The following is a 26221-nucleotide window of genomic DNA, read 5'->3' on the forward strand; positions in this document are numbered from 1 at the left end:
TGAGTGGTCCATGATGAACATATCTTAGAAAAACCAAGTGTCCTGTAGAAACTAAATGCATTTTTCAGTGTGGAAACCAAAAAGCTGTTCTCATTACATCCAACACAAGCATTAGTAACTCAATAGCCCTCATACTGTCCATTCCTCTCAGCAGCTACATTTAGAAACTGGTCTTTATTCACGGTCATTTGGCTCTGACTACAGGCTCCAGCTCCAGTCAACAGCGTCTCTCCTCCACAGCAGGAGCTCTGTGATTTTGGGAAACACATGGAAAGTTTAAATACCAACGTCAGAGTGGCTCCTCCGGCCAATGAGAACGTCGGAGTCGCTCCTCTGCCCAATCAGAGCGCAGAGGCTGAGCGTGGCCCCGCCCTCCGTCCTCCTGCAGTCAGGCTGACGGTGTCATGAGGAGATTTTAATACCGAAAGTGTCCTCCGCTACGTGCGCCGCTGAAATGGCCGCTGCGGCTCCACAAGAAACACCCGCACTGAGCGGCGACAGCGACGCGACGCCCGCGGAGACCAACGACGGCAACGGTGATGAGGAGAAAGAAAAGGGCCTCGCCGAACCGGAAGCAGAGCAGCCGGGCGGCAGAGTAGAGCCGAAAATGGAAGAGGAGGACGCGGAGGCCGGTGAGGAGAAGCCCGCTGCGGCGGCAGACAAGGCCGCGAGCGAGGCGGTGACAGACGACGGTGCCGTAACGGTGAACCGGGAGGAGACAGCCGCTCCTGAAGAGGCAGAGCAGCGGCCGGAGGCGCAGCAGAGCCCCGGGGACGGGAACAACGAGACGACCAGCGAAAACGCAATAAAAGAAGCCAAGGAGGAACCGGGAGAGGACAGCCGGTGTTCGGGGATGGACTGCGAAAAGAGCAAAAGTGTTTGTGAAGATGGTGAGAAACCCAGCGGAGGAGGAGGAGGAGGAGGAGGAGGCGGAGGAGGAGAGCTGGGAGACAAGAGGCGGCCGAGTGTGGAGATCTCATCCTCGGATGGTGAACCGTTGAGCCGAATGGACTCTGAGGACAGGTTGGTCTGCGGAACAGCGGGGTTTGGGGATGAAGCTGTGGCAGGAGGTGTTCACAGCGGTGGCCCTCATGTCCCACCTATGGAGAAGAGCAGAGGGGCACATTATTACTGCTTTTAATTGTGCAAATTGTCCTCAGACTGTAATCAAAAATGCAATCATCCCACTTAATTGAACTTGTCATATTTGCTTCTTGAGTAGCTGCATTCAAGTTTTAAGATGTTAAAATACTTTTATTAATTGTTGCTTTTTAAAATGCATTTAAAAAAACTAACTAGATGCAAGACTTTCCTCATATATGCTACATGTACTATTGTCCCCATCACACTTGTCTAAGCTGCATTTTGGCCCAGCAACCTGTACACATGAAGGGTGAAGCTCAGAGTTCAAGTGAGCACAAAGAATGGTTCCACTTCCTGCAGCATCATAGCAAACAACTTTTTGCTTTGTTCAGTGCAGTGACAATCGAGCACATTTGTGTGGTGTTGAAGTAAAGCTGTGGCTTAAGACTTGCACTAGACATAGTAACACTTCTTTGATGAATGAGCGATGAGTAAACTGCTGACCACAATGTTAACAGCGCTGCAGGTTTGCTAGAAGCATTGCATGCTCCAATCACAAAATTGATTTGGAGTGAGTCAAAGCGGCATGCATGGAAAATCAGTTGCAGCCGAGAGGCTTTCACGCATAGTGTACTATGTAATGTGGCAAGTAATATCTGCACCTGTTCCTCGTGGCGCTGCAAATCCTTCTCCGTCTTTGTTTTGTAGCTGTGAAACCGTATCCCCCCTCCTCTCTCTCTTTTTCTAACCGTCTCGTCCTCTCTCTCAGTATCAGCAGCACCCTGATGGAGATGGAGAGCACGGTGTCCAGCGGGCGCTCCACCCCTGCCATGATGAACGGACAGAGCAGTGCCAGCTCCTCCGGGGCCAAGACGCTGGCTTACCCCTGCTGCTGGGACCTCTGTCCACAGTGCTTCAACTCAAGTCCTGATCTGGCAGAGCATATCAGGGGAATCCATGTGGACGGGCAGAGAGGAGGGGTCAGTAGACTTAGGAAATTTGGACGACCTTCGTGTTGATCCTCTTTATTCTGTCTGACTGGTAGCCTTGAATCCCTTTTTACTGTAGCTTCACATTGCCCATGCAGACACCAGAGTCAATGAAGGACAGTTTGCTGCCATTGGAGACTTCCAGTAATCAAAAAACGAGTGTGTATATATGCATGGGCTTCATCTGTGCATGCAACACTAACTTACTCGTGTTTCTACAGAAACCTGTTCAGTTGTCCTACTGCCTTTATAAAGCAGAAACTCTATGAGAATTAGCATTTGGTTTTCTTTTAAACTTGTCAGCCTGTAAACATATGAGATGACAGCAGTTTGTCTGTTCAGGAGAAGAACAGCAAGCTCAAATTCCAACTTGAAGCCAGAGCAGTCAAAAGGTTTTCTCCATCTCTGAAACACGATACTGACTGCATTTACTGTCTGACTTTCTTTCAGACTCCTATTTCAAAAAGCGCTGTTTTTTTTTTTTTAGGATTGTTTTGCGGTGTTGGCAGGTGTTGCCATTGCTGGAATAGCAACTTTTCCTGCATGATTTTCTGTCATTGAATCGGGCTTTCCTCCATCTGAAGGGATGTGCATGCACATCTGCACATCCAATAGGAAGAGCAATCCTCTCTTAAACGACCTGTGATTGGCCAGAGTCTCCGGTCATGGACTAGATTTTCTAAAGCTTTAAAATAGAGCCAAGAGGAGGTGCTGAAGTCTAGTTTCCTCTCAGAGCACCTGAATTACAATATGTTTCAAGATTAATATGGAGTTTTGCTCAGTGACACCCAAAAAATACTTCATCCCACAGCTTTAAAGAGTTGCTTCAACTTGATGTACACTAAATCGTTATTAGTGGAATCATTTTATAAATCATAAAATCTGGAAAACATAACACGGTAGCTTCTGAATGGCTGAACACACTTCTAGTGGTACATTATACCAACAGAGATAAAATAAGAGATTTAAAAGAAATATTTGTATGCATTGACTATTTCATTTTTGTTGATTCCTACATACAGCTTTCCATCCAGTGTGCTGCAAGTATGACAAAATATAACAAAAAAATTAAGAATTGTTTAGCATAAACATTCGAATGCAGCAGTGAACAAACATGACCTTGTTTTCTATGATCAGAATCAAGTATCAAGTATGTACACAACATACATTTAATTTGGTTCCGGCTGTTGGTGTCGCCCTAGGAATGAGCAAGAAAAATATAACAATAAAGTAAAATAACTACAGAAAGAAAACAATAAAAATAAAATAAATAATAATAAAAAATAAAATAAATATATACAAGAATATACGCATCTCGCAGAAAAAAAATATGTACAGTGGTGCAAAAAATGGCAATAGAAATAACAATGCACAGCCAATACAAGGTTTTGCAAAAATGATTCTGCTATAACAGTTATATGTTCAGATTTTCAAATACAAATACAAGAGATGATATCAGAAATCACTCCAGCATCTTCTGCCTGTCGGCTGCATCCAAGAGAAGTACCCAGACTACAGAGAAATCAAAGTCAGGACCACGCAACTTCACATATATATTTTGAGAATTCTTTCTTTGTCTTTCCGTCTAAAGCTCAGCGTTATGCTTTACCCATCTGCGAGTATGCAAGGGTACCAGCCATGTAAATTTTGCCATCTGCCCAAATCCACAAGAGCCCACGTGGACTCCATTGCAGACCTCTACGTCAGCCCAAAATTTGTGTCCGTGCAGCCGCTACACTAAAAGGGGCAATTGTGTACATGTTGATTTATGGAACACATTGTTAAGTGGGGGGCTGCAAGGTGGCTCAGTGGTTAGCAGCGTTGCCTTGTGGCTAGAAGGTCGCCGCTTAGCATCCCGGTGAGGACGTCTGGGATCTTTCTGCGTGGAGTTCTGTCCGGGTTCTCCGGCTTACTTGAGGTTAACTGGTGATTCTAAATTGTCCATAGGTGTGAATGTGAGTGTGCTTGGTTGTCTGTCTCTAAGTGTAACCCTGTGATAGACTGGCGACCTGCCGGTGTTCGCTGCCTTCACCCTAAGTCAGCTGGGATAGGCTCCAGCCCCCCTGTGACACTAGTGAGGATTAGGCGATGTATAGATAATGGATGTGGACTAAAAAGCAGTATAATGACAATGCATCTGTGTGTGTCTGCAAGAGAGTTGCTTGGCACTTTTTTTACTGTTGTGTCCGTCTTTCTCATACTTTGTTTACTTTGCCTTTTGTATATAATCCCTTTTCCCCCTCTTTGTGTCTTTCTCTCTGTGTTCCTCAGGTATTTGTGTGTCTGTGGAAGGGTTGTAAGGTGTACAACACACCGTCCACCAGTCAGAGTTGGCTCCAGAGACACATGCTCACCCACAGTGGAGACAAACCCTTCAAGGTAAAACCAAGATGTGAAAAAAAAAGATGGCTCTTCAGTTCCTTCCTTTTTTCACCCTCCTCCATTCTGACTACAGGTAATGTGTTTAGTATCAACATCTACATCCACTCATATGTTTTTCTTGTTGCCACTCCTCTGCTCTAGTGTGTAGTTGGTGGCTGCAATGCCAGCTTTGCTTCCCAGGGAGGCCTTGCTCGCCATGTTCCCAGTCACTTCAGCCAGCAGAGCTCCTCTAAAATGTCCAGTCAGGCCAAGCTCAAGGAAGAGTCTCCCTCCAAGGCCGGACTGAACAAGAGGAAGAAACTCAAGAACAAACGCAGGTGCTCCCTACGTACGTACCTAACAGGCACACAATCTAACCCTGTATCGAAATGTCTCTCATTGTGAATTCCCTCTTTTCTTTGTTGATAAGGATTACAGCCTAAGCATATTTTGAGGTAGTGCTGTGCTTGTTGTGCTCAAACAAATGTTTTCAGCTTCCAACCTCCCACATCTCTTTGTTGGAAAAGCGAGAGCTGGACCACACACACTAACACCCACACAAACAGCAACATAAGCTGGAACCAGCTAGACAGACACATTCTCCCCCGTGGTTGAAGAACACTTTTGCCTCCATTTCTGTAGTTTCTTCTCAGCTGATGCGTCTGTCATCAGGCAGATTCTGATAATGATACGTATAGAAAATATGTGTGAAGTCTATGTTTAGAACTTACCGTACAGATGGAGGATGCAGTTTTCTGCTGCCACTGTACACCACAGAGCTCCTGTAAGACTCAATTTGATTTTTTTTGTTGATTTATTTGGTCATTAAAAGACCAAACCGAAGGCTTTGCATTATTCAGTCACTCAGCTATAAATTGTGTAAGGATATTTCCTAACTTTTTTTCAAAGCACATTGTTTTGAATTGATTTGATCCTACATAGTGATTACTTTATATTAACTTGAGTAGAAAAATTAACCTAAACTTTCCTGAGATAATAATTAACTCAAGTAGACTCATTTCTTCTTTTTGCCAACCCTTAGCCACACGATTAAAAATTCAGTTTTCACAGACAAAATGTCATTTAAACATTGAGTTTCTGCAACTTGTCTGACATAGAAAGTATTGCTCTGTCATTAACAGCGTCCGGATGGTTGTCATTTTTCTGAAATGTTGCAGATGTTATTTTTGTGGAACCACGTGTGTTTTAAGTGAGTCACCTGCATAACCATAGCCTTCTTATTAGCAGGAATGAGGAGGTTTGGAATATTTTTTATATGTGAAGTCCCTGATTCTGAAGGTTGAAACAGTTTTTTGAAAAAGCTGATTTTGAGTGTTTGATTTAAAATGATCTGTACTACATTTGGTTGCAGACATTCTGATGCCCTTTTTATATTTCAACAATCTGTTCACATAGTGCCCTTGTCTTTAAAACAAAACAAAACAAAAAATCTTCAATATAGATCAGTAAATTAACGTGTAGTAAATGTTCCTTTCATGCCAGTCTCCTTATCGTGAGCTATGCATGCAGGTGATCTCATTTTTAAATAGTCAGTTTAAATAAAAGCATAAAGTGCCAATATTTTTTAGAGCCTCTAAAGTATAAGTAATCAACATCCAGTTGTAAAGAATGGACCAAATGTGTAAAAGCTTCCCATTTTCTATTTTGTAACAATCTATTCTTTCTGACACATTTATACAAACGTTCTTTCTCTGTCTTAGCTGTAATAAATCTATTTTCTAATAACTTTAAATGTCAAGAGGTCAGAGTTTTTACTGATTACAGTTTGTCAGAGTAACTAAAACACACGTCTTTAATTAGTTCAACTTCCAAAGGAGAGTTGGACTGCTTTTTTTTTTCTAAATAATTGAATAACTTTTTACTGATGTGGGTTTTTCTTGTTGCAGGAGCGGCATTTTTTAGTCATGACATGATTCTGAGGTAGATATGGTTAGTTGCAGAAAGCCAGGGAAGTTTTTCTTTATCTATCAGGGGCCAAGAAGGAACCCTGGTATTATGTTGTTAGTTTTATTAATTTATTTTTTTTATTTTACTTTTTGCTCATGTGAGTCTTGTCTTTCTCCCCCTCCAGCGAGGCCCCACGACTTCTTTGATGCCCAAACCATGGACGCTATCCGCCACAGGGCCATCTGTCTCAACCTCGCCACCCACATCGAAAGTGTGGGCAACGGCCACAGTGTTGTGTTTCACAGTACGGTATGTGCTTTACTACCGCTTGTCTGGTAGCTTTTTGCCTCTCACTGTTTGTTAACAGTGTAATGCATTTAAACACAACAGGGGAGATTCAGAAACAACATCAGAAAAGCTACAGTCCTTTTGTTTGTGTGTTAATATCAGATGCACTCCTCTGGTTTATGTTTGACTTAGTGCAAAATAATAAATGTTGATCTTTACTTATCTTCTAACTGTGCACGGTGAAAGGTTACATTGTACTATAGAGTAGAAGGCAGTATAACACAACATGCATTGAAAGGTTTAGGCTTGTTTTATACATTTTTTTGAGCCTTTCTTATTTTTATTTTTTTTGCCTTTATTGGATCGTAGTAACAGAAATACACAGGACCTGTGGGAAAAGAGAGCAGTGGAATGACATGCAGCAAAGGTCTGGCCCCCCGGGTGTCAAACTCGGGACAAGAGTGCATTTTCACCGCCTGGCTATAGAGCTGCCCCTGCATCTGTATATTTAAATCTGCATGAGTTTTAGTAACAGCACAGGTTGATTACTTTGTAAATTAATAAATCATTCACACATGTGCTCAGCTCATGTGAACTTTTGTAACACCACAAATAATGTTAATGTTTCTTAAAGTCATTCATCCAGAAAGCGGCGTCATGTTCCTAAATAACGTCACCATCTAATCGTTATATAATGAGCAATAAAAGATGAAATGGACTTTGTGTTCACTTTCATCTAAATAAACAGCAAACAAAGCATTTTCTCTTCAGGAAGACCAATAAAGCTGTCTCTCTGTATCGCTTATAGTACCTTAATTTAATTGTGCAAGCAGATAGCTTTGGCTTTTGGTTAAGTTCTGCTTCATATGAAAATGCAGACGTTTTCGTCTTCTTTATAGACAACAGGGGGCATGAAAGAGTCACTATTTAAAAGCGTGCCTCCAATGATTGCAGATCTTTTTTTTCCCCCCTGTGCACTTGAAATGAACCTGTAGAAACGCCTCAAGGCTTGATGTTGTTTTTCTCTGAATCAGGCTTCACAGGAAAGACAATTGAATTGTTTTTGTGTGCTGTTTGGTCCATTCCAAGCCCAGTGCATGATCTATTATTAATGAACTGTAAAGTGCCTTTGCCCCTTACCATTGAGGACACATAGGAGCACCCACAGGGAAAAGAGGTTTTTTTTTTAGTAAAATATGTTGTTCTTTCTTTTTTTTTCAGTTTTGTGGCAAGGAATTAAAAAAAAAACTGAGCAAATTGATTGAGTTTGATATACGGGGAGGTTAATTTAAGATTTTTGGGATGTTAATGGTGTGGGTAGCACTTTTAAAAAAAAATGACTGCTATTCTTATGCAGTTCCACTAGGGAGCACTCTGTCTCCTGATCAAGACCCTTAAATAGAATAATGGCTTAAATTCTCATTAAAAGCTGGGAAACAGTAAGAATCAGCATGTGCGGTCTAAACCCCTGTTGTTCACATGCTGAATATAAAACCCACAAACAATCCCACTCCTCCAATTACATTTGTGAACAGCATAATTCTTCGTCAGTGACAGTGATTCTGTTTACATTGGTTATCTTTGGGCAGACATTTGGACAGTGTTTCCTGACTTTAGCACTCTGCTGGGATTTTTTTTTCCAATTTTGGATCTTTTTCTCTTGAGATTGAATACATGTCTAAATTACACAATTCATATACTAGGCTACAATAGAATGTCACCACTGGCTAACTGAGCAGAGACAAAAGAGAATGTACATTTTCACCAATTGCAAACAAACATCCCCTGTGGCCTTAAACATGTGGCTTAATCCAATTAGTAAATACTGTACATTTGAAGACACACACAGGTGTTGTTGAAACATTTCTAATGATATTAATTAAGGATATTTTCTAATTACAACTAACTATATTGATCACAATATGACAGAGGCATGGAAAGTCATGAAACTCTTGTGTTTTTAATTACAACTTGTTGGTAATATTGTGAATTTGTACTACAGCACTTCAAGATCATATTATCACAATGATAAAAACAGTGTCATCCCATCTGAATGTAATGAATGCTGATTCCCTAATGAAGCCCTGGTACAGTCGTGACTTGACATTCCGACCCTTAACAATCCGAAAACCTTGCTATCTGACAGGTTTTTAGGAAAAACGAACGGAACCCATAAAAATAGCCTTAACATACCGACAGCCTTGGATTCCGACTCCAACGTGACATCTTATGTCACAAATAAGGATAACGACGTATTATCTGACCTAACAATCAGACAGATTGGCTACGTTCAGACTGCAGGACTTAATGCTCAATTCAGATTTGTTTGTGAAATCAGATTTCTTTGCGAGTTTATTCACATTTCCAATTAAATGCAACATGTATGTGATCTGCTATGTGAACTTCATACGACCCAAAAGTGTCTCACATGTGCAGAAGAGGACACGACGACGTCACACACAGCAAGCATGGCATCAGCAGCCACTGTGCGTTCCGGCCACTTCCACTCCGTCAGAGCACACCCCCGCGGTTGAAGTGCCCCCCCGACCGCGCGGAATATTCAGATATTCATCATTAATTGGGTCTGAATATCCAGAGACCAGAAAGTGCTATTCGGACCAGCTCTACTAGTTATTATAACAACTATAAGCAATGAATATTAACAGCAAATGACCCATCAAGCATCAAGCCCTCCTTGTATCTCGACCTCCGTCTTGACAATCCGACAGCCTTGCTATCCGACATAAAAGAAGGTTTTACATTTAGTGTCGGATTATCAAGTCACGACTGTATTTTAACTTTCTCACAGACAGAGAATAGAGATCAAAGGATACAATAGGTAGTTTAAATGTAAGTATGTGTAGTTGTGAGATGCACTTTCATATTGTACAGACATCTCTAATGCAGACACATTCAGTATGCAAACACAGCCATTCCTGTTTTTTCCTTGTAAATAATTTAAGCATCTACAAAAATGTAGTGTTGGGTGCAGTTTAGGACAAACTTACTTTTGCCTTTTGTTCACGTTTAAAGTGTAATTCGTGTTGACATCAGTGCGATCCTCGCTACAGTACTACCCTGCTGTTGGAACAGTCCCATTCAGCTCTTTTCTGCTCTGCTTCTACAAACCTCAGCTGCTCAGCGGCAGCCAAGAATTCAAAAACAAAAAAAAAAGTGAAGATAAAGCTTGGGAAGAGGTTAAAAGAGGTAACTGCATATTTGGACACAGACTGAGAAGGAGGAAGAGCCAGTCAAGGGGAGGGAGAGTAACAAATGGAGAGAAACAGAGACAGAGAGGACACGGAAAAGAGGTTAAGTGAAGGTCAGGGTCATGGAATCGGAAGGAGATCTGGCCAGTTGGGCATACATTTCCTTTCTTTCGAGGCTCTGGAGGATTGTGGTCGAGGACTGCGGTGCTGAGCCAGACCCTAGGCCCCAGTGGACCCTCCCTGGCCCGGGGAGATGGAGCAGAGCCGTGGGGGTTCTGTGGAGTTTGGCCGGTGGGCCTGCTGACCCGCCAGAGCAACTCAGTCATGTTTATGATGGGATATTTTTGTTATTTCACCAATCTGCGTCATCCACAGCTTGAACCCCTGACACTAGACAGGCACCCAGTTTTAGCAGGCTGCCCTCCCCCGGCTTCGGTCCTGCACTTTTCACTGCCTTGTTTTGGAGCCACACTAATATTCACTGTTCACTCCTTACGTCGTCCTGCTCGCGCTCCCCCTCCCGTTCTATTACTTCCCTCCCTCTCTCTCTCGCTTACCTCCCTCCCTTGGGTTTATAGAGGATTAAGATCTGTCCCTTAAAGCACCAACTGCCATCATCAAACCACTCAGCTCACAAATCACTTCATGCTGCTTAAACACAAGCCCACTTCTTTATCTTCAGCCTTTACATACATGGTCATGGCCCTTTCAAGTGTAGCCTTGGCTTGTGATTATTAACCTGGTGCTGTGAGAAGCCTGAGGGCACAGGTTAACAGCTATGTATTTTTAATTAAAAGGGCAGTAAAGCAGCTGGCTGGTGTACTGAGTCTTACCCGCAGGGCTCGAGACAATTGTATAGGGTCCATTGCAGCTAGCTTCAGGAGTCAGACTTTCTGTAGCTAGTCTGTGAGAAATTGTTCTCCTCCGTGTAGGTTTAGTAAGCCAGAAAGCTAGCAGATAAAGGCTGAGGGAGATAAGTAAAAACAAAATGAACTACAATGCTAATTTATGAGGTGAGACGAAGGCTCTCAAAAGTCAGGGAGGAGTTTTTACGTCCCCCAAAAATTACGTTGGAAATGTCACAGCGGGGTCTCGAAAACAGTTTAGGTTGACTTCAACTGGCAAAGGACATGAATTCTCTGTCAATTAATTTGTGATCATATTTTTTGTACTTGAAGTTGAACACCTACATACACAAACAGCACATCAACATGAGCAACATTTGGCTAAACGCTCCTGAACAAGTTGCACCTTGACTAGATGCTTTTGGTAGCAAACAACAAACTTCTGGCATCATTTTGATGGGATGTTTGACCGTTTTTCTTTGTAGAAATGCGATATTTAAGTTAAATTGTTCAGTTTCCTGGTATGGACGCAATCTTTAAGCACAATCCACACATTTTCGATATAGTTGTGGTCAGAAAACCAAAAACTGCTTTATCCATCCCGCAACCAGCTTTGATGTATGTCTGGGGTCACTGTTCTGTTGGGACACCCACGTTGTCCATCTGATGGTTTTAGCTGATTCTGAGGTCGTCTTCTTTATTGTGATATCCACGTTGTACAATATACCAGTGTCACTGGCAGCAAAATCACTCAAGAGCATAATGCTACCACCACCATGCTTCACATTTAATACAGTGCTGTAAGTGCCTCACCTTTAATCCACCAAACATACGTATGGTCATTGTGGCCAACAGACACGTTTTGTCTCGACTTTCCTTGCAATGCAAACTTTAGTCAGGCAGGTAGGCAGGTTGGCAGGCTTGTGCAGTTCCTTGGTTGTCCCAGAATATCCAGTTCAGTTTCTTCTCAAAGGGATTTGACAGTTTGAGTCTTCTTTCTTATTTCTGCGAAGTACCTCCCATTAGCTTGTACTTCCATACGGTTGTTTGAACTGATGATCCGGGAATCTGTAGTTGTTTAGAGAGGGCTCCAAGAGACATTCTTGACCTGTTTAAAGCTTTGATCCTCTTTCTCAGATCTGCACTGAGCTCCTTGGATTTTTCCATTGTACTATGTTGGTCAATCTCATGAGTGCTGTCAAACAAATCCTTTTTACGTTGGCACAGACAGACCACCAGCTGTAGTCAATCATGATTACTATCGGGAAGCTAAGAGGCCTTGGCCTTGGCTAGTTGAAAGACATTTTGCAACGTTCAGCACTGAATTAATAATCTAAGTGGGCGTATTTCTGACCCTGTGTTAATTTAAACTTGTACACTTCCTTTTTTTATATACATATAAATATGAATAAAATATGTGTGTTTTACTATTATTCTGCCCTAGAAAAAGAACATTAGAAGACATTACAAAAAAGCTCAGTTACATTCATTCATGTCCAGGATGAGTGTTGGTAAAATAGACAGCTAAAGAAAGAGATTTTTCTTTTAAGTTAGTAATTATTCAGTGCAGTGTATGGAAGAGAACACGAGCATAACGTTGCCTAAAGTCAGAACTAGAATCCACTGAATATGTGAAGTTAAAGTGTAAGGCTCATTGAAATGGAGATATTGGTGTCAAGTGCTTGCCAAAACTTCTGCACCACATCACAGTAGTTGAGTGAAACGAAACATGAAGCAAGAGAGGGGGGCTGCAGACGGCATCGTCCCTTCATGTTCACACATGTGTATCAGTGCGCCAGCCCAGGAGAATGGCCCCTGACATGGAAACAGATACTGACTGAAATCTCCCCTGATTATTATTATTTTGTCTTCAGACTGTTGTACTCCAAACGGTTTAGATTTCACATCAGCACTGTTTTGGTAATGTGTGAGATGCGCGGGCCATTTTTCTCAGTTTCATCACTCATACTGTTACAGCAGCTTTGCTCTCCCTACTTGTTCTTTTGTCCACTTTAAGGAGTTTTATGCCTGAACACTGTATTACAGACAAGAGGCAATGTGGTTGATTTGCCAACTTGGCTACTATTTACAAAGCTTCTAGTAGACAAATGTTAAAGCACCAATCCAGCAACAACACAATTCATCTCTGCTAACCCAGCCTAAATATCCCCTTAAAAAAACGTTCATCAGTCTGTTACCGGACATGTTTGTGTCCCATTTGCTTTTTTCAAATGTTTGCCAGACAAAATAAAAAGAAAAGCTTTATCCGATCTGTCAGCTATATCCACTTACTTTTGAAGGTAGTGGGGTGTCAGATAAATAAAAGGCATTTAGGCTGCTTAGAATAAAGATAACAATGCTCGTTTTGTCAAAAAATGGAAAGGTAGGAACAGTTGTAAGAGGAGGAGAGTGATTCTAGGTCTCTGTCTCTGTATTTCTTGTCTCAGTGGAGCCTCCTCCCTTCTGTCCTCAAACCAGTTTCCATCAATGCCAGAGTTAGTCCCTGGAGTCACAAAAATAATTTCAGATATTCATGTGCGTAAGAGAAGTTCTTCTCATGTGAGCTCATTCACCATCCTAAAAACAGACCCTCACAAAAAAAGCCAATTGACGCAAGAGGTTATATCGAAGGCTATTTTTGACACTCCTGGTTATTTTTCTTGCCTCTCTTTTCCCTACTGACAATATTTGTGAATTCCAGAACAGTTTTACTATAAACCAACACAGCATGACAGATGAAATGTTATGCATAAAAAGAGCCAACTATTCAGGAAATCTAGTATTGTCTCAACTGTATTTTCACAAGAAGAGAAGCCTTGAAGTTTGCGGTTGTGTTGCGAGTTCAAGAGTCGAGTATGTGAGCCAGGTAACAAAGAAAAAAGTGAACACAGTGTGACAGGTTACTGCCATAAATATTATCAAGTGGATGCTGGTCTCCACTAAACACATTCCTGTTGAAGGCATGAAGCCTCTGGTGCTGACACAACCCACAACAAGAGCAGTGACTTGTGACTTGTGTACTGATTGTGTTCCCCAATGTCTATCCTCCTGGCTCTCCAGAATATCAAGTCCAGGTACTCTAACTAATACAAGCTAAACCTGGCACATTGGTGCAAATATAATGCTTGTAAAACCACAAATTGGCTTGAAATTTACAAAAAAAAGTAACATTTGGGTTATGTTACTTGCCTGTGTAAATGTTTCGTGGCTACTTTTCCTTAGTGAAGCGAGCTTAATCAATGCTTTATTGTTTCTGTGCAGGTGCTAGCCAGAAGAAAAGAGGGATCTGGCAAGGTGAAGGTCCTCCTACACTGGACACCTGAGGACATGTAAGTAGAACAACCCATATGGATGAACCTTTAGTTTACATTACCTAACGTAGAATCAAATTATCGAAAAATATATAGACACATAAGGGTTAAATGTCTCTCTTAGGTTGTTGATTTCATCTTTCAAAACTCATGTGTGTCAAAGTTGCATATTTAGAAGTTGTTTGTTTTTCATGGAAAGAATCCCTCTCTGCCCTAAATATCTTTAATGAAACTCTACATCGTTGCTTCCTCTAAAATAAGCAGATCTATGTATGAATTGCCTTTGTCTCCACCCACCCCTCATCGCTCACTGCTCATCAAGCACACCAGCTCACCTACGACTTAACTTAGACACTGAAAAAGTACTCCACACTAATATTATGGCAAGTTGTGATATTGGAGTGAATCAGCCATTTGTATTTGACCTACAAACTGATTCTGAAGAAGAATAATGATACAGAAAGCCCTACACCACAAAGTGACAGAATTGTTTCTTAGGTCTGTTACGTGTGAAACCTTGGTAGCCTGAATCCATGTTCTGTGAAGCTGCTGTAGTCGGTACAGTAGATACCTCTGGGTCAACCTACCAGATTATCTAACTACCTGACTAATATATGTATTTACTGTAGTTTGATCCTGATGAAACTGGTTGAGATCAGTTTGAAAATGCTGCTCAGTTTTCCTTCTTAAAGGTTTGGCTATGTGTTTGTAGGCAGACGTAGACGTCACTGGTGTAAAATAAAGCAGTTTAACACCACATGTACAAATCTTCTCTACATATTTAGCCATGTAAAGTCTGGACCTGTTGCAAAAACATTTCCTTTTTGAGCAGCAGGGGTGCATACATGTGTAAGTGAACATCAACAGTGTATGTGTATCTGTCTCTGGTAGTTTTACGATTCTCCTTTCCATCAAGTCGCGCATGCAACATGGTGGCCTTCCTGCACCTCAGGGCTTGCTTGTAAATCTTCCTCTCTTGGCTGATCCACTATTTGTTGTGGAGAACTCTGAGGAATCTAGGTCCCCTATAGTCCATGTCATACCAGCTCCTCTGTTTGAAACCATAGGCGCTCCTAAAATGGGTTTTAGCAGTGATTATTACACTTTATTTTCACTCTGTGTTATAATACTCACATTCATGTATGAAGCACTGATGGGGGATGAGTGGATTTCATTCAAAAGTCTGCCTCTGGTCCACTGAAGTGTCTTTTTTTAAGACCAGCATCCAGAATTGATGTTTTCTCCTCTGTGTGCTCTACAGATATCTTATCAGTTTTCAGTTTTACTAATTAATGTGCATCACAGTATTTTGACGCAATAGCTGGAAGAACTTGCAGAAACAAAACATGTTCAGACCATTGGGACATGAGCCGTTCCACCCAGTCCTTACCAGATCCATGCCTGTTTCCAGCTTAGCCTCTCCAGTTTCAGCCTACTGGAGGTGAACACTGGAACCCCATTAGCCCCAGCTCAGTAAAGCAATCGGGGAGAAGGGCAGGCAGGTTTGGCACTTCGCTCTCATAGAGGGAGAGCTTCACTGAATGCTGTGATTCTCAGCAGGGCTCTTGCTCAGGGGAAGCGCCCACCACACTTCCAACTCTCCCACACTCCCATTAAAGGGTTTGACTGCACAGCCTCTGAAAATGATCAGAGAGCAGAGAGAGGAAGAATGAAAGAGAGAGAAGAAAAGGGCGGAGGAGTTGGGAAATGAGAACAAGGAGGCAGAAAGGGGAAAGAGGTGCATAAAGTGAAAAGAGGCAGGAAGAGAACAAGGTGAAAGGAAGCAAAGAAAAGGTTGGAGAATGAAGGTAGAAATGAGTTTAGCAAAATGGAGAGCAAAGATGGCACCGGGCAAAGAAACTTGGATGATGCATCATGAAGCAGTAGCTAAACCTTTAGCTTCTCTCAGGTTTCTACCACTTCATCCTCCAGTCCTTCCTCCTCGTCTTTCATTTTCCCCATCTCTGATCCACCTCTACAATCTTCTCCTCGCGCTGCATGTGGGAGTTTAATCTTTCTGCAGAGAGAAATAATGGGTGTGGGGGGAAAGGAAGAGAAAGATGAAGTTTGATGACCAGGAAAGACTCCTCAGATTAATTCCAAATGCAGAGACAAAGATGGAGATTGATGCTGAGACTCAAAGACGGATCGAGGCAGAATGGATGAGGCGAAGAATGGGGGAGACAGAGATCGGAGGAAAGTGAGAAATAGGAGTGGGAACAAAATGGCTGTGGGAGAGAGAGAAATGTGAGGAAGAGGCAGAATGAAAGTAGAGAGAATGAATGATGGGGAAGGAATGAAATAGAAAGATGGAAAAAAAAAGAAAGAGTGAGACTGCCTTATGGCTTGGTCCATGCAGGAGAAATCAGTAACACTAGTGAGTCATACAGCATTTTTGCCCCGCGGCAGATGAATGTTCTAGTCGTTAATACACATAATCAAACCATAAAGGATAGGGGACGGAAATACACAGATATGTGTTAAACTGTGAGGATGACTTGATATCTCCCAGCAAATTAAAGTTTACCAGAGGATTATGAAGTGTGTCTGCATGTACGCCGCTGCATCTTTTCTGTTGTGCGCATATTGTAATTGACTGTAATTGCTTCTCGTCTCGAGCCAACTACCTTTTTTTTTTTTTCCTGCTGAAATGGCAAATGTCACTGACTCAGTGGCAGACAAAAGAAATCCAAAAAGCACTTGATAGCTACACACACTAAAAGACTGACACTAAAGTTGTCTGAGGCAAAGGTTCAACATCTTTAGCAGTTACTGATCCACTTGTGAGACATGAATATATATGAATATATAGACACATTTGTTTTTGTGTTGCAAAGCAGAATTAAACCCCTTTCAGACAGTCACTCCAACAATCATGCTAATTCATACCTAGAAACATTTTAGTTTTACTTTTCAACATAGGCACAAGTCTGAATTTCACACAGTCACAATAATTTATTGGCAATAATGTCCAATCTCATGTGAATATGGTGTGAGAGCCGTGGCGCTCCTCTGTCCCTGTGGTGGGTACATCTGAATAAAGCCATAAGAAGCATGAATGTAAAATATAAATGACAGATTGCTTTTACTTTAGCAGGCTGATGAAGGCAGCAATGATAGATCTCTTGTGTTTGAAAATGACTTTAATATGTCTTAATTCTGACTTAAGACTGTTCTTCCAAATAACTATATCTGACTGCTTTGTTTCATATCTTCAAACATATTTTTTTTCCTTTTAAACAGAAGAGTTTTAGGATGAAAACTGATGTTTTGGGTAACTTTGGTGGCATTGCAGAGCTTTAAGCTTCCCCCAAAACTACATCTAAGAACTAGACACCACTGCTTAATAGAGATGTTTCAGTTTTGAGACAAAGATGGCTTCTGTGGAGTGTTAAATTGGTTCAGTCAATATTTAGTCTCTGAGTTTAAATGTCCTGTCTGACAGGTAATATGTTGGTCATTTAATCAGCCATCAGCCGCCACAAATGTCACCACTGAAGTCAACACCAAGCGCTATTCTGTGTGTGTTTCTCAGTCGCCGAGTCAATGATTAGCCGTGCGAATGTGGGAAGTCATGTTTATTAATGCCGGAGCAAGCCATTCACTTTCTGACTGACACTCATTAACTCCATTTGGATTAATGAGTAACTGATTAACGTGAACCATTCCGAACACGAATCACCAGCGGTTCACTGAAGAGGAAGAGGGTGGTGGGAGGGCTGGGAGAGAAAGAGAGAATCATAATTGCTGTCTAATCTTTGATGGATGGGTGAGTGGATTCCCCTGCATGCCGCTGATTGCTTTAGAATAACAAACACTGATGGTAAACGCTTCGAGCCACTGGATCCAACCGAGCGCGTTGTTTTGAACAAACGCCGCTTATCTTGCACAACACGAGTTTATCACTTAAACCTTTTGTTAACTAGTTTTTGTTGAGTCGTCTTCCATATTTGCGTTTATATTTAGGCAGCTAAAAGTTCACAATGATCACAAGCTAGTTTGTTTTAACTTTTCTGTCATATTTGTTGAATGCGTAAACCTCCTCAACTCCCTCGAGGAGTACAAGTCTTAGAGAGCTTTGTCACAAGTTGGCAACACGAATTCAGCATGTGGGAATTAGGGCAGAGATCAAGGACCTCTAAATGCAGGAATCGACCACAAGTGACATCCATTTAAAATAAGAAAATGCTTCCCTTCTTTTTGTGTGTCTTTGATCACAGAGGAACAGAAGCATTTGAATGGCTGAATGCATTTTGCTGAAGCAGCCAGGCTGAGTCAGTTGTAGGCCTATATATGGCCAATTTCTTTTGCTTAATTGCATTCCTTCTGCGAAAACAGGGAGTGTTGTTTTGTTCTGCTCTATGAACGGGTACATATGTGGCCTATAGAAAAGAGAATAAAAGTAACAGAAGTGCAATAGAAACACTTTTCGTAGCTTATAAATAAATAGCTGCTGCTTTGACATAACTTGATAACAGTCTTTCCCAGGTTCACAAATGAGCATTTTAGTCATGTAAACACAGACATCAATCATATGCACGAGAATTTGCTCAGCAATATCTGGCTCTACCCTTAATTCACCTTACTTTTCTGCTTCTTTCCTTTTTTTTAAAATACATTTTTTTGCCTGCAGACGTGAAATTTTGTGAGATAGTCACAGTTAATAGAAACATTTCACACAATGCCACTGTACTTAAAGCAGCTGCAGGCAGTTGTAGATATCAGGCAAGAAAAAGCAGTCTGAACAGCAGTGACGTCTGAAACTCCATTACATGCACATTCTTTCACATATTCTTTCCGTCTACGTGCGTAGTTGTAGGCATGCATACGAATCAGATAAGATTTGTGTGGAAGTCCATTTTGGTACGTTCCTCCACTTTGACTATTCCCCGTGAAAATTAGCACCTGTAAAAACTTTTTATATAAAATGTTCTCAGTAAGCCAGGTCATAACAGTGATCTGTTGGTAAGATTGTACGTAAGTTGTGCGGTAGCGCTTTCTTGGCTGCAGTTAGTTTGACGGACTATGAACCACCTTTCTGAGCCCGCTGTCAACGCTGAACTCCTACAGTCATTCCTGTTGAGTTCTATATGAATCCATTTGATATTTTAGTGATTTGATAAACACTTTGCTGCTTAGATTAGATTAGATAGAACTTTATGATGCTTTATGGTGAGCTTATTGTCCCCACCGGTGCTTCAAGGCCTGGAGCCGGCCATCAGTTCAGGGTTGAAGACGAGGCTTCAGTCAGACGGTCGCCATCAGAGGCCTCGCTCACAATATGCACCTCTGACTCATAAAGAAACAAACCAAATAACAGTCTTCTCTGGAAAATAAAACAAATGCATTTGTCTTTGAATTGCGTGACTGAATGGGGGTCTTCGGGTGGAGATATCTTATTGGTCTTAAATCTGTCTGTGTGTGTGTGTGTGTGTGTGTGTGTGTGTGTGTGTGTGTGGGTGAGTGATAGGAACACTTCAGTGTGTATGTACAAGCATGACACATGTGTGACATGCTGACCCCCCTGTGCACCCCTCCGCTGTGTTTCCCATACATCAGAATATAATAACTTATCAGTACCACTGCAGACTCATCGTGACATGTTTATGGTGACTCTGAAGTGGGATGTGCGTGTGAGAGTGCACGCACGCCGACAACACATGGGTGTTTACTGCGTATTTAACACTCTACAGGCCCTCCTCTGTCATTTGAGGTTTGCTTTGGACGGTGACACTAACTCGAAGCTTACACAAACTTTCAAGCCTCTTTGAAGGGGACTGTTTCTTGTCTCGTCCCTGCCTCTTCTGAACTTCCTCTTTCTTCTCTCACCACCATTAAAGGGGATGAAGACACATACACTTAGTGTCACAGTTTTTTTTCTCTTGTAAGTACAAAACAGTTTTCTCTCTTCACGTATACAGTCGTCCTCAAATGTATTCATACCCCTCCATTAAAGAAAAGGCAAAATTCACAATAGTCACTCAAATAACTAGAAACTTAAAAAAAGTAATAATAAATAAAAAATTGCTAAATTATCATTTACTGACATACAGACATTGCTTTTGAATTGTGGTTAAAAAAAATAAAAATAAAATAAAATGTCCCAGACAAATTGGACACTTTGCTGATGAGCAGTGGGTCAAAATCTAAATACCTGTCAACAGGTGCAGAAGTCTGATTGAGAGTTACAGAAAACACTTGATTGCAGTGATTGGCTCAAAGGGTTGTTCCACAAAATATTAGTTTACGGGTCCCATCAGGCTTGTTTTTTTGTTTGTTTGTTTGATTGTTTTTTATATTTCTGTTGAACCACAATTCAAAAGCAATGTCATGTTTTTCATATTTATTTTGTTTATTATTACTTTTGTCAGTTTCAACTTATTTCCGTCGCATCTGTTTTTTTCCTTCTTCAATGGGAGGGTATGAATACATTTGAGGACGACTGTACATTAACCCATTTAAACAGAAACACAAATTATTACAGCTTGATAAAAACTCATATGTATGGATTAAGACTGAACAATGACCAGGTATCCTTGCCGTCATAAGCCATCCAGTAGCTATACCTGCTTTATCCTGCAGATGGTCGCAGGGAGCTGGAGCCTATCCCAGCTGGCGAGAGCCACTGTACCCCCTGGACAGGTCACCAGTCCATCACACAGCCAACACAAAGAGACAAACAACCTTGCACACTCACACCTACGGTCAATTCAGAAACACCAATTAAATTACCACGCAAGTCTCTGGATTGTTGGAGGAAAAGCACCCACAGAAACCCCATGCAAGGAGAACATAGGAACTCCAGACAGAAAGGCCCCGGCCGACATGTGCCCTAAACCTGATTAGGATTACTTCCACATGTGCATGAACAAGTACCTTAGTTTTGTTTTTGTTTTATTTGCATTTCCATCACAATTTGTCATCATACAGTAGTTTGATGTGCACTCTAATTTTGTGACTGCACAGAAAAATGTAAAATGTAGTTGAGCTCGATACACCAGTTTGATGTATTATGTAGTTTGAGTCGTGTATGGCAACTTGTGTTTTGCTTTGGATGATTTTTATGGTTGTAACATACATGTGCACATTTTTGTTAAAGCAGGAATGTCTATGATCTGTGTACACATGTTAATTAAAAGGCACAAACAGACAGAAATCCCTATCTGGGTTCCAGATAAACATCCAGTCAAGCTCAGGTCAGTAGTTGTTTCTGCTTAGTCTTTGTTTACAGTGATACCTTAAAATATTACTTTAATTTAGCACCACAGGTGACGTCCTGCTAGATTTTAAATACACTGCTGAGGCTTTCTGAGCATTAAGGTATTTACAAAATTGCCTTGTGTAGCTAACACCAGCTTCCAGGCACTTAAACATGCCATAAAAGGATTTGCAGCCACTTGAGCGTGTTGTTTTACATAAACATGGGCCACTTTCCTTTTTTCCCCCCTCCCCATTCACTTTTCTTTTTACGCCTCACGCTGTCTTTTCCTGTCCTTCATTTGTCAGTCTTGCATCACTTTAGTTCTCTTTTGTTCTTCACCTCTACCTTCAACTGTGCTACATATGAAGCGCTACCTGCACATGATCCCACCGAATGGGCTGACTAGGCATGTGAATGAGTGATTTGGCTGGGCGACTGCCCGCTTGCCTAACTGCTGCCTGCAGTGTGTGCGCGCGTGTGTGTGTGTGTGCATTTGTTCGTTTGTGTGTGCATGTGTGTGTGTGTGTGTGTGTGTGTGTGTGTGTGTCTCTGGGGGCTCCTGTGATGACGCACATAGTGACGGGGGAATGCTGGGGGTGGAGACGAGGAGGTGGGGGCTGGAGGAAGGAGGGGAAGTGCAGTCGACTTGCTAAGCTCTTTGTTTCTTTCTTCTGCACCTCGACTTGCCACGCCACTGCTCACACACTCCCAGCTTTCACAGGGGGATCACACTGCTGTGTGTACAGTAAGGGGCCACCGAGCAGTACAGTACATCATGTGTGTGCCTGTCACTCTGATGAAATCACCTCCCAATTCTCCAGTTTCAACAGCAAACAAAATCACCCCGTTCTGACTTTAAGGTGCCATGTATCTTCGAGTAATTTTAGATGAATAATTTGAAATCGACAAGAAACACACTCGCATGCATGCCCGCAAACTACCTGATCAGTCGAGAGACGACGGCAGGCTTTGTCCTCTGTTTTTATGTGTTGGTCAGCTCCCTTGTGTGCATGTGTGTCAGTTCCAGTGTTTTAGTCAAGGCCATGTTCCTAATGGAAATGTACTCAGTGTTCAGTGGAAGGTGTTAACATGTTTCAATGAGACTCCATCGCTCCCACCCTGCTCCATTCAACCTTACTCCATCCCCTGTTTCCTCTCCCTCATTCTTGTTAAGCCTTGAAGCCTGACCACATGTCCTCTCTCTGCTTGTGTGTATTGTCTTGCAGACTACCTGACGTGTGGGTGAATGAAACCGAGCGATCTCAGCTGAAGACTAAAGTGGTGCACTTATCCCAGTTACCACAGGACACAGCTATGCTATTAGACCCCAACATCTATCGGTGAGTGTGTGATGAGGCCACAGACACAAAAGCCCACAGTGCTGCACATCTGTTTTGCCTCAGTCAAACACATGTTGCCCATGTGCAAATATTATCTCATTATCAGTAGGATTCATTGTGTGAACCATTATAGTGACAAAGGAAAGTGTTTGAGCTTTTGCCTCTGGTCGCCACACCTGTGTGTGCAAACAACCTTTCTTCCAGCAGGTGGCACCAACTCTCTCACTTCAGCAATTTGATTTAAAAAGCCTCATACAGAGACTTTGTTTTTGTCTGTGTCTGTATGAAGCAGTAGATATTGTCTACTGTACAGCCTGATTAATGATGTCAGCTTTTGGTCACAGTCAGACGTCACTGCTGTTTGGATTTGTCAGAAATCAAAAATAATGAAGAGTCTCTAAAGAGTTGCTGAAGTGGAAAGGGGTTTCTGTCACTTCAGATATATCAAGACTGGATTTTACCTGTATAGAGCTAATCAGCTGACAAATATGAGGATAGATTATTAGTTTGAGTTAGTGATGTAGTCAAAAACAGTGTTCATTTCAAAGTTGAATTGATCATATTTTAATTTACTAATACATGAAAAGCAATTTCTTGCTGCTGTGTAAATGTTCCTCCACAGCTTATATTTTCTTTGTTTTCAAGTTTACCACACACCACTAAACATTAGCTATGGTAGTGTTTGAATCCCGTGCAGCTCTGTAAAGACTAGTGCACTCATCACTGAGATGAGAAAACAAGGTTAGCTTTATGGTACGCCATAAAATGCTGAAAATGAATCCTGAAAGAGGAACAACGTGCCTAAAATAACAGAGTGGTCATCTTACCAGAGATATATGGCGCACAAGTGTGCTAATCAGCACACAGGCTGACTGATTTTAATTTGACCTGAAGGCTCAGTAACTGCAGGGGCTGCTGCTGGACTCTGGTTTCATAGTTGAATATAATCGTCAGCACCCAGCCAATTTATGTCAAGGTTGTCCTAATGCATGAAATCCCAAAACAAATGTGGTGGTTGGTGCCTTTGGCAGTAAATATGGTAGTGTGTTTGGACCCCTGTACATTTAGATGGGATGGTCACAGAGAGACTGATGTAGTGGCAGTTTAAGATTATATTATTTCACCAGTGTTTCCAACTCAATTATATTAGACTGAAATCAGCTCAAACTCATGATCACACTGTATACTAAAGATGCTGCTGCACACTAATCTTACAAACGTTTTCTGTCTTTGCAGAGCACTTCCTCAAAAGCGACTGAAGTGCAGGTAAGCCAAACCCGTTTAACATTTGGGTATTTGTTAGCTATAGATAAAAATATATTGATATGAAGTAATCTGACCTGGTTACTGATGTCAGCAAAAACTAGAAATGCACAATACAGGATTTAAAGTAGCTACTGGATAAGAACATAGTTTGTAGAAGTCACACTGCACTGTTTTCAGACCATATACACACACACACACTTCAAGTGTGTAAAAGAATTGAATTAGTTTAATACTTGCAACAATTGTCTTCAAACTGCACAAGTTTACATTTTTTCATTCACACACAAAACAAAAACTCTTCTTTGGTAAATTAAATCAAAGCATTTTGGCTTTTTCTTTAATGCAAATTCCGTTTCCAATGAAATTGTTGAATGTATTTTTAATAAAGACAGTGCTGGAATAGTTTGTAGCAACAATGGTGCAGTCACAGATATACAGAAAGTCCAGGCGCAGATGCATTAAAGATAGATGCGCCGAGCGTTAATGTCACAACATCGGTATCTTTTATCAACATCCGTGCGCAGCCTTTGAAGTTCACAGTGGTGCGTACGCAGACAACACAGAGCTGCTGCATTATTCTTGCTTTTAACTCGACTGTTAAAGCCACATGTTTTATGCTGCAGCATCACACACATTTAAAAATTCCCTATTCTTTTTCTTATAATGTGGATCAAATGGTGCCGATGCACTGACGGTATTATAACGTCCGTGCATCAGCGGTTTCACCCGTAAGTCTCACTCTCTTGTGGTGAAACGTCGTTGGCGAAGATTACTTTTCGCCCACAGTTTCACGGTTCCTATGTACCATGAAGCCAGTTAACTGAAAAACAGACCATCTCAAAGCCACGACCCTTGGCGTTTCCTCGTCTCACTCTAACATTAGGTCATATTTGGACACCGTTTATTATTCCATTAATTGGCCTCGGCAGCAAAAGCTACTTTTAAGTCTCCAAAAGCGTAATGTGTGTAAAGGAAGTCAGCTCAGAGTCTGAACATCCAGGATAAAGCTGATTTTTTATTTTTTTTTATAATGTAATCTCTCACATAACAAACGGAGAACAACTCATTCTCTCCTTTTCTGTGTCTTTCTCTCCTGTCTTTGTGCTCAGCCTGTAAGGAGTCATCTGTGGACTTGATACTTAAGGGGAAATCCTTGTTCATGGGAGTTTTATCTGTATGGGATGGGACGCTCTTCATCTGTCTCTGCTGAACGGGGGGGAGTGAAGTGGCGATAAAAGGAAGTAAAACTGGCCATGCTGCAGTTCTCCTTTTTTTTCCCCCCCCTCCTCAGTTTTGTATACGACTGTTGTAGCCACGTATGGTGTAAAATGGGACTGGATATTTTTTAACAGTTTGTGTTCATCAAAAACTTAAATGAATGTGTTTTCTTTTGTTTTTTTAACAAGCACCAAACTGAAAATATTCTTAATACCCAAGAGTGTAAAAAAAAGAAAAAAAAAGAAAAGAAAAGAAAAGAAAAACAACAACTGTTTTGTGTAAGCTTGTCAGATAATACAGCATATTTTATAACTGTTTTGTGTAAGATATTTATCCAGATTTGTAACTTATTTTTATACCATGAAAATGCTGGTGTACTGTGGATTTTTTTGTGAAGGTTTTGAATAGAACCGTATTTACTGTGATAATATATGTTAACTGTCACTCGTAGGGAAACTTGGAAATTTTTAGCTGTAATTACATTGTAAGTCTTAACAAATTATCCTATTTATACTTATCGAATGCAGTACTGTTAACTGTGTGTATGACGATGAAGTGTGAGGTTGTGCCAGTCATGTCAGAGTTGTATTCGGTGCGATTCGAACTGTTACAGGAGCAATAACTCAGTAGTTAACGACACTACAGTGTAGCTCTTAATCTTAACCAGTCTGTCAACAGTACACCATAAAATGACTGACATCTCAGCAGACATTCACAAAGTTTTAATCACACCAACTCACCTGTACTCCCCCCTTCCTCCTCCCCCCCCTCCAAGTAACATGATCTGTGTATATCATAGTTATTATGATAAATTTACATTACTGCTATTTAAGCACTTAACAATTATTGTTTCAAAAGTTGTGTTTTCTACTCTATATGGTGTCCCTTTTGGAAATGAAATATTGTGTTTGTAATAAAATCGCAGAAACAACAGAAGTTGAAGAACCCGTGGTGTTGAAATGGCACAAAGGAGCAGTGCCTCCGTTGTGGTGTGAGTATAGTATGGAATATTAGTTCCTTATGTGTGCGTTGGATGGATTGGCTGGGTTATTTGGCGGCCATTAACAGAACAGCTTTGGGAGCACGCTGTGGAGGAGCTAATGACTGGGCCAGCAGGCCAAAGCTCCTGCCAGCCTCAGCTATTGGTGAACATGCCTGCAGAGAAAACTGAGTTCAGAGAGAGGTCTGCTGCAATATGGCTG

At 41.4% G+C, this 26221-nt stretch overlaps 1 protein-coding gene across 1 annotated transcript; it reads left to right on the forward strand.

The window, feature by feature from the left end:
• Nucleotides 1-366: 366 nt before the first annotated feature.
• LOC103355232 (zinc finger protein aebp2) lies at nucleotides 367-25216 on the forward strand. Its single transcript, XM_008278938.1, has 9 exons — nucleotides 367-1023; nucleotides 1853-2063; nucleotides 4344-4451; nucleotides 4596-4782; nucleotides 6526-6650; nucleotides 13945-14012; nucleotides 22422-22535; nucleotides 23772-23801; nucleotides 24911-25216. Exons 1-9 carry the CDS (start codon nucleotides 455-457, stop codon nucleotides 24915-24917), a joined length of 1419 nt encoding a protein of 472 aa, XP_008277160.1. The 5' UTR covers nucleotides 367-454; the 3' UTR covers nucleotides 24918-25216.
• Nucleotides 25217-26221: the final 1005 nt, after the last annotated feature.

The sequence above is a fragment of the Stegastes partitus genome, unplaced genomic scaffold, assembly GCF_000690725.1.
Source record: "Stegastes partitus isolate 25-593 unplaced genomic scaffold, Stegastes_partitus-1.0.2 Scaffold138, whole genome shotgun sequence".
NCBI lineage: Eukaryota > Metazoa > Chordata > Actinopteri > Pomacentridae > Stegastes > Stegastes partitus.

Excerpts from the sequence above, each read along its gene's own strand:
- LOC103355232 (XM_008278938.1), top strand. The coding sequence starts at position 455 with ATGGCCGCTGCGGCTCCACAAGAAACACCCGCACTGAGCGGCGACAGC. Across the intron at positions 14,013-22,421 it reads CACTGGACACCTGAGGACAT|ACTACCTGACGTGTGGGTGA; the intron begins GTAAGTAGAACA and ends ATTGTCTTGCAG. Across the intron at positions 22,536-23,771 it reads TTAGACCCCAACATCTATCG|AGCACTTCCTCAAAAGCGAC; the intron begins GTGAGTGTGTGA and ends CTGTCTTTGCAG.